The sequence below is a fragment of the Mustela nivalis genome, assembly GCF_964662115.1.
Source record: "Mustela nivalis genome assembly, chromosome: 7".
NCBI lineage: Eukaryota > Metazoa > Chordata > Mammalia > Carnivora > Mustelidae > Mustela > Mustela nivalis.
The window spans coordinates 110,365,937-110,374,553 of record NC_139026.1 but is presented as its reverse complement, the minus strand read 5'-3'; the positions used below and the strand labels follow the sequence as shown (position 1 = coordinate 110,374,553).

Here is an 8,617-nt window from a genome sequence, read left to right as displayed (position 1 = left end):
TGGGTCAGCTTTCAGGTTAGTTGTTGGCTGGTGTTTTCCCTGGGGAAAGCTGGGAGACTGGCTAGAATCACTCCCATTAGCAGTTGGCAGCTCCCCAATCTGCTTTTTAACCTGGACTGTCTCAGCCCTGACATCTGCTGGACCTGCTGTGATGTTCACACATGAGTGTGGGCTGTACCACTGTTTATTCCCCACCTTGCCCCCTGTGGGTGGGCCTTGCACCTGTCTGTGAAGACCAGCTCCAAGAACCACTGTCCTAATGAGAGCAGCTTTGCTCCCTGGCACTTATTGAACTGCAGAGCTGTGGGGAACAGAGCTCTGAATGTGGCCTCAGGAAAGAGTCCAGTCCAGAAAACATCATTAGTGGCTTGTGCCATGAGGAAATGTTCCCTGGGAGGTTAAGATAAGAGCTAAGTGGAATTATGATAACACCAGCTACCTTTAGTTGGGTACATACTCTGTGCCAGGCACTAAGCTAAACCCTTTGAACTCAGGACCTCTTTTAATAACAGCCTATTGGGATAGATATTGGCCCTTTTTACAGTTTGATACTATGAGGCCAGAGAGGGGAAATGACCAGTTCAAAATCACACTAGCTGAGCTGAGACCACTGACCTCAGAGCTTACATTCTCACCACCTAGTATCTCCTGTCTGGCATGACTGGGCACAGAACTTCTTAAAGCTTATGTGTCCCAGAGGCAGGGGGAAATTGTGCAGGTTGGTGGCTCTAAGTCCCCTATCTACCATGGATTAGTTGTAGAGATGGACCTCCAAGAGACTGGAAAAAGCAGATTTCACCCAAACTGACCCTTCTTCAGGAGGCAGATTTCGGGGCGAGGGGTGGGCAAGCAGCCCCCAGGGTGCTACCGCATCCTTCTCTCTGGCACTGTGCGGTGTGAGCCCCAGCAGCACAAGCTTTAAGAGCAATGAAGCCTTAAATTTGCAGGCTGAAGTATGTGGAGAAGGAGGACGGGGCAGACAAGCTTCTTGCCTTGCTCTGATGTGGCTGGGATATTTGTGTTTTACATAAGCTTCAGATGTGTGTGTGTGTGTGTGTGTGTGTGTGTGTGTGTTTGTGTGTGTGTGTTTGCAGACACGCGTGCCCCAAATGCTCTAGTCATTGTTTTCTCCCCTAAACCTCTGAAGCCGAGACTCTGCCTGCTGCCTTCCTGAGTTGCTGATGGGTCTCCAGCCCTAGTCATGGAATAGATCCCAGGGGGTGAGTCAGAGTGTGCTCGAAGCTCATAGCTGCAGGGCCAGGCCACAGTGGCAGATCTTAATATTCACCAGCACCCTCTCTGAGCCTTTGTTTTTACCAGGGTACCCGCTCTACAGGTCCCCTTTTCTTCCTCTCTGCTAGATATATCTTTATCGTTTCTAATTCTCACTTTAAAGACTTCTGAGAATACCCAAAGCCCCACTTGGCTGGGGTCACATGAATAATTCTTTTACCTGTGCTCTCTTCCCAAGCGGTTATATTCAAAGAACCACTCCAGTCACTGGAAAATGGGACCTCCCTGAGGGTCCATCACTGAACCCAGGGCAGGACACAGGAATATGTAGAAATTCATATCTGGGCTGCTGTTCCCGGTCCTTTTAATCAGCATGGCCAGATTCCTCCACTAGTTTTCAAGTGCCTGAAGGAGAGGCAGGCTGCCCAGGTGAAAGGGCGCTGGCCCCGGTGTAGAGGCCCCAGCTGCCCCTACTGTCCGCAGAAGTTGTGCTGACCAGGCGCAGAGGCCGGAACCTGTCGCCTGGGCCTGGTGCTCAGAGGCCTGATCTACACGGAGACCAAGGCCATCCGGTTACTAACGCTAAAGCAGTTTGGCTGGTGGGATCGCTGAACGACTTCCCTAGGAATCGTCCGCGCCGGTTAGGTCCTCCCAGTGCCAACTCCGCCCGGCTCCCGCGTTTCTCCCTCCTCCCCTCTCACTCTCTAGGCCCCCCACATGGCTCCCCACCCCAACTCTCGCGCCTCAGCAACCCCTTCCCCTTTTTGTTCCTGTTGATCCAGCGAGCCAGGCTTTCTCCTTCTCTGGTCTTTCTTACTCCTCTCCCCCTTGAATCCAGTCCTGGTTTCCCCGCCGCCAGCCTCCCCTTTCTTTCCGACTAGGCTAGCTCCCCGCCCCCGCCGCGCCCGTCGTCACAGCGGAGGGTTCTGCTCCTTGCTTACCCCGCTCCCAGCCACCCGGGGCTTGGCTCGCCCAGTCCGGTGGCTCCAGTCCGGATCTCGCTGCTGCCCGACCCGGGTACGAGTACCAGCCGCTGGGGAGGAGGCGGCGGCTGGCCCCGGCTCCCCTCGGCCGCCTTGCCAGCCCGGGGTTGGCGGGGAGGGAGCAGCAGGGCAGCCCCCCGGAGCCCCTCGGAGGACAATGCACCCAGCGCTCGGCAACCCCCGCTCGGTCTCGTCCTCGTCCGGCTCCTTCCCACCACCCCCCGCCGCTGCCCGGCTGCAGCCCCTCTTCCTCCGGGGGGCTTCCTCCCGCGGCCGGAGAGGCTCGGGCGACAGCAGCACCAGCACCAGCACCAGCCGGGGGGGAGGCGGCGGCAGACGCGGCGGGGGCGGCGGCGGCGGCTCCCCCAGTAGCAGCACCGGCGCCGAGAGAGAGGACGACGACGAGAGCATCAGCATCAGCAAGCCGCTGGTGCCAGCCGGCCTCCCGGGACCCCCGGCTCAGGGGGGCGCCCCAGCCGCCGACCCCGCGCCCGCCGCCTTCTCCTCCTCGGCCGCCACCTCCTCCTCCACCTCCACGCCCACCTCCTCCTGCAGCATGACAGCCGTGGACTTCGGCGGGGGCGCTGCGGCCGGGGCCGTCGGGGGCCCCGGGAGTCGCTCGGCCGGGGGCGCGGGCGGCACGGGGACCGGCAGCGGCACCTCCTGTTGTTCATGTTGTTGCTGCTGCGGCCGCCCGGCCCGCTCCGGTCGCAGGGGTCGGCGCCGAGGCTGCGCCCCCAGTCCGGGGTGCCGCTGGGGCTACCAGGCGCTGTCCGTGGTGCTGCTGCTGGCACAGGGTGGTCTGCTGGACCTGTACCTCATCGCCGTCACCGACCTGTACTGGTGCTCCTGGATCGCCACCGACCTGGTGGTGGTGGTGGGCTGGGCTATTTTCTTCGCCAAGAACAGCCGGGGCCGTCGGGGCGGCGCGGCCAGCGGCGCGCACAACCACCACCAGCACCACCACCACGCCGCGCCGCCTCTACATCTACCCGCCGCTTCGGCCGCCTCCACCGGGGCTGCCGCAGGGGCCAAGGCGCGTGGCGCCCGCGGGGGCGCAGGTGGCCCGGGAGCCGGCCCGGGCGCTGCCGGGGCCGCGGGCGAGTTCGCCTTTGCCTACCTGGCCTGGCTCATCTACTCCATCGCCTTTACGCCCAAGGTGGTGCTTATCCTGGGCACGTCCATTCTGGACCTCATCGAGCTGCGCGCGCCTTTCGGCACCACGGGCTTCCGCCTCACCATGGCGCTGTCCGTGCCCCTGCTCTACAGCCTGGTGCGGGCCATCAGCGAGGCGGGCGCCCCCCCTGGCTCGGCGGGACCCCTGCTTCTGCAGCCCCAGCAGCACCGAGCCGCCGGCTGCTTCCTGGGCACGTGTCTGGACCTGCTCGACAGCTTCACCTTGGTGGAGCTGATGCTGGAAGGCCGCGTGCCGCTACCTGCGCACCTGCGCTACCTGCTCATCGCTGTCTACTTCCTCACCCTCTCCTCGCCGGTGCTCTGGCTCTATGAGCTCAACGCCGCAGCGACAGCCTCATCCTGGGGCCAGGCTTCCGGGCCGGGCAGCTGTAGCCGCCTTCTGCGCCTGCTGGGCGGTTGCCTGGTGGACGTGCCCTTGCTGGCGCTGCGCTGCCTCCTGGTGGTGAGCTACCAGCAGCCCCTCTCCATCTTCATGCTCAAGAACCTCTTCTTCCTCGGCTGCCGTGGCCTGGAAGCCCTAGAGGGCTGTTGGGACCGGGGGAGTCGGGCCTCCCCGACTCGGGGGAGAGGGGGCTACGGCGCTCCGCCCTCCGCCCCGCCACCGCCACCGCCGCCACCACCACCTCAGGGAGCCTCCCAGCTGGGCCACTGCATCTCGGAGAACGAGGGGGGTGCCCATGGCTATGTCAATACCCTGGCCGTGGCCTCCCAGAATTGAGGAGGGATAAGGGAGAGGGGCTTGCTTTGGGGTTGAGAGACCTTGTCCTTTGATCGTCTCTCACCCAGATTTGATCAGGGTCTATTTGGAAGACGGAACTGTTAATAGGGCTAAGGGCCAGTGTGTCCTTCTGCACCCCTTAGATCAAGACTGCTTGGAGGGAGACCAGCAGCTAATGGTGAAGGAAGAAGGTCCACCTACTACTCTATTTCCCCTTCTCCATGCCCTACCCTAATCTAGCCTCCAGGGGCCAGATACCTCTGCTTCTTGCTTTTCCCAGCGCCATCCTAATTCTTGTCCATTGTCGGGGAGAATGGTGAAAGGGCGTGCCCAGACAGGGGTGCTGGGCCTGAAGCCTTCCCCCTGGCTTGGAAGTGCCAGATTCTTATAGGCTGTGGTTGGTGATCATTGTCCCATGCCTTGAAACTGAGCCAGAATCCACTGTTCCCCTGATGTGTCTATTGGATTTTTTTTCCAGATGGTAGTTGCCAAGTCTGTGTTTGTCTGTGTGTATAGTATAGTTTTCTTGTTTCCACACTGTGGCCCCTTGCAATCAGTAGGAGATCTGGGGAGGCCCTGTCCTTCCCACCTCACATACAACCACCCTCCTCATTCCTACCTGAATTTGTGGCCGTGAATTCCCAGAAAGAGCTGGGCTCCTGGGAGCTTCCCAGTTGCTCTTCTCCAAGGGAAACGCTCACCCAGGATCTTCCTCAATTCTACTCCTCTCTTCTCAGCTTGGGGGAGGAGAGGGTCCATACCCTAAGGACAAAACTGCACCCTTTCTTGGGTGAGTGAGCATTTCTACCTCTGTGCTTTCAACTTTTGTTGCATCATGCACTGATGCTGCTTGCAAAAAAATAAAGGCAAAATATTCAGAAGTTGCATTTAACATGGCCACTGGATCCAGCTGGGGTTTGGTGCCAGTCTTATTACAGGGTCTGTGGAGTATCAGCCATTGGCTTGCCCTCCCACTCTCTTTCCCTCTGCACCCAGAACTCTTATCCTTCCTGACGTTTGTTGCTAAGCGGTTCTTGGCTTAGAACAACAGCCTTGATGGGGGTCCTGAAATGATGTGAAGCTGGGGCTCCCATTGGTTCAAGGAAATCCAATTCCACATCTGTCCTTCCTCTGGGAAGCCTGGTGTGGTTCAGAAAAAGTGGTGATGACCTTTGTCCTCTGCTCTGGTAAAGAGAATTTCTAAGGAGAAGGCAGTCTGCAGAGGTAGTCTGGGTAAATCCTCCCCCTGCCCTGCCTTTCTGGCATTCTTGTTGAGATTAATGACAAGGGACACCCAGCGGTTGCCCACTTATGGTCTCGATGTGGGACATCTCTCTTGGAATTTTTGAGGGTGGATAAGTATTTTTTGGGGAGGTAAGAGTGCAGGAGGACTGTTGGCAGCAAGGCCAGGAAATACTCACTGTCCTCCACCCCAGAATAGGATGGGGTGGGGCAAAACTGAAAGAATTTTGGTTTCCCCTCCCCCACCCCCTCGTATGCTTTGTGTGGTGTAATACACCCTGGGCAAAGGACCAGAAGTCATGATTGTAGTTTTGACTGTCCCTCACTCGCTTTGATGGCACATTGCTTTTGCTTTCTGAGTCTTGGTGTTTTACTTGGAGCTCTTCTCTCCCAACTTCTTGGGGGTTTGTTGACAGAAGACTTCCATGGAGATGGAGACACAGAGGGACTGATGTCTTGACTAGAGTCCTTCTGAGCCTACCCTACTGTCACAGTGGGGAATGATGGAGGAAACATGTTTACACTCAATGTATTAATCTATGCTCCCAGCCCCTTGCCCTCCTAGGTTCAATATTATTAGTGGGTTGGATTTTGCAACTAGTCTTTTTTTTCTGTCTCCCCACTCCCCCTTCTCCCCCCACCATATCCTTTCCATTTGAATTCTGTGTGCTCAAAGTCCTGGTCCCAGACCATTCCCTGGGTCTCCATCTCCTCTCTCCAGCTTTGCTCTCTCTGCTATCTAATCTCAGTGGTTGTGAATGGACTTTGTGTCTGAGGCATGGCCAGCCCCTGGCTGGCCCCTGCCCCACCCCCTTTCTCCTGTTTGGATATTGGTCTCCCCTGCTGAGTGACTGACTATAAAATCTGAGTGCTGTTGAGTTTTCTGGTGGGAGGCTGTGATAGGTTCCAATGAGCTACCACTTCCCTAGCTACGCTGAGAGACTGATGGCAACCTGGCCAGCTCTGGCAGAGGCTGGGCCTGCTCAGGCTCTGTCTGCCGGCCCCCCACTCACCCTTGGACATTCTCTTTCAAACATCTGGTGCGAGCACTTTGCGCTCAGGGGTCAATCCCTTCCTTCCGGTGTTTTTCATGAGTGCTTTTACTTTCTTTCCTTGCCCTACTCACAATGAGACATGACCCCGATTTTTCCTTGCTTTCTAGGGGCATCTGTAGTGGGGGTCAAACTGGAGATGTTTCCCCAGGGAGGTGCACTGTCTCCTGAGGCTCATGCCAGCAGTATGGTTCACAGGATAGTACTCCGGGTAAAGAATTCAGACTGTCTGCCTCTAATGTGTGTGCCAGTAAGGTGCGCTCTTGACCTGAGTCTCTGACTCTACAGATTGTAAAAGGGTGCTGGACCGGCCTCTCTCTAAAGGCTGTTCTGATATAACCTGGCCTGGTTCTGAGTCCATGTATTTTTGGAGGAAGAGAGCTGGCTGGAAGTTAGAGCCTGGAAGAAGGGAAGTTGCACCTCACTAGCGTTGAGCACGTTCCCCCCTCCCCCCTTTTTCTTTTTAAAAATAAAACCAGCTTCTGTTCTGAAAATAAAAAACTTGAGACTTGTGACAAGCTTCCTGTGTGGTTTGTTTTAAGATCTTTCCTGTCCTGGTTTCCTTACTAAATTCTTAAATGTCACTGTGACATTTGTCATCATTTTATAGGCTTGTGTTAACATTGTGGGTACACTTGGCCATTTCCTTCTAGGTGGTTGGCACTAGTCAGGGAGGTGGGGTAGCTCTGGCCTTGACCTGGGGGGTGTCTAGGCAGACTTCCTATAGGCAGAGCTAACTCACGTGGGCTCTTGACCTGAGAGACATTTCCCCAGACACTTGGGGCTTTCACTCCCATTTCTTTCTAACAGTTAAGTTCCCAAAGAAAAGAGTTTGAGAGACTTATATTCAAATTCTTTGCCCTCCTCTCTGACTCTTGCCCCAGCCAGAGACATGAATTATGTATGAATGAGACAAGCAAGATCTTTCTTTAAACACCACCACCACCACCACAACACAAAGGGGACTGTGAAGTCTGACAGAATATTGAGTCTTCACCAAAAAAAAGATTGTTTTTTTTTTTTCTTTTAGCACAGAAACAGCCAGCATTATTGAACCACTCTGTGCTGCTGCCCTGTGATGCTCGTGGCCATTCCAAGGGCCACACAGCGGTTGGACCCAGAAGGCAAAAGAGGCAAACTGAGAGCACGGGAACCCCAGTCCTGGGCTTGCTCTGCCTCCTACCCACTGAGGCTGTGGGCACTGACCTCCACTCCTGGGGTGTCTTCATCACTTATCACCCAGGAGCACTATTACCTCACAAGGCTGTGTGAATAATTAAATGAGGGGGTGTATGGAAGGATGGTCCTTTTCCTCAAGACATTGATAATCATAACCGAGGATAAAATTCACATGTGAAGAAACAATGACAGAAAAACACAAGACCACATCTTCCTTTAAATAAGATAATGAATTTGACTAAGCATGTTATGTTGACATGTTTCTCACAGGTAAGCAAGCTAGTTGTCCCTCCGTGCTCAGTAGAACCGTGCATGAAAGCACCATGTGGAAGACGAAGAAATGGCACGTGGATGGGGGTGTATTCGCGAGGGCAGTGCGGAGGCCCCATGTGGGCCTTGCCGAGGGTTTGAATCTGTCCCCGGGTTCTGGCCCTTGGGAGGCTCCGGGGACACATTCTGTGCTTGCCTGTGGAGGCCCCCAATGCAGAGCTGCTCATTTCATCCTCACAGCCATGGGCAAGGGAGCTTGAGTTCCATCTTCCTGAGGTCCAGAAAGATAGAGTAGCTTGCTGAATTCCATGCTGAAGTCAGGAAAGGGATTCAGATTTGAACCCAGGCCTGTCTCCAAAATTTGCACCACCCCAGGCAGCGTTCAGACTTAGCTGTTGACAGAGTTCAACTTCTCCTTATTAAAGCTGAATGGTCTAGCTAAAAAAGCAGGGCTGGTTTTCCTATTCTGTGTGAGTCCCAAGGAAGTGGCACTGAGTGAAAGTCAGGGGACACCAATCGGGCGTAACGTCTTTCTGCTCTCTCTCCTCTCAGGTCACTGTTGTACCTTCTTTCTCTCTGATCAGAAAGGAAGGATCCACGGAACTAATAGCCTAGAGAACTACTCCTCCTAGGAAGGGAATCCAGGGACTGGGGTCTGGGGAGGTGTGTTGGACAAGACCTCCCGGTATCCTTGAAATCATGAAAGGGGGGACTCCATGTTCCTCTGACGGACAAGGCTGAGT

The 8,617-nt window shown here is 55.6% G+C and overlaps 1 protein-coding gene across 1 annotated transcript; it reads left to right on the top strand.

Moving 5' to 3' along the window:
• The first annotated feature begins 1,134 nt into the window (after window positions 1-1,134).
• On the top strand, window positions 1,135-5,284 carry TMEM121B (transmembrane protein 121B). The gene has a single exon (XM_082738157.1). It carries the CDS (start codon window positions 2,374-2,376, stop codon window positions 4,129-4,131), a length of 1,758 nt encoding a protein of 585 aa, XP_082594283.1. The 5' UTR covers window positions 1,135-2,373; the 3' UTR covers window positions 4,132-5,284.
• Window positions 5,285-8,617: the final 3,333 nt, after the last annotated feature.

Coding starts and splice junctions, on each gene's coding strand:
- TMEM121B (XM_082738157.1), top strand. CDS start 2,374: ATGCACCCAGCGCTCGGCAACCCCCGCTCGGTCTCGTCCTCGTCCGGC.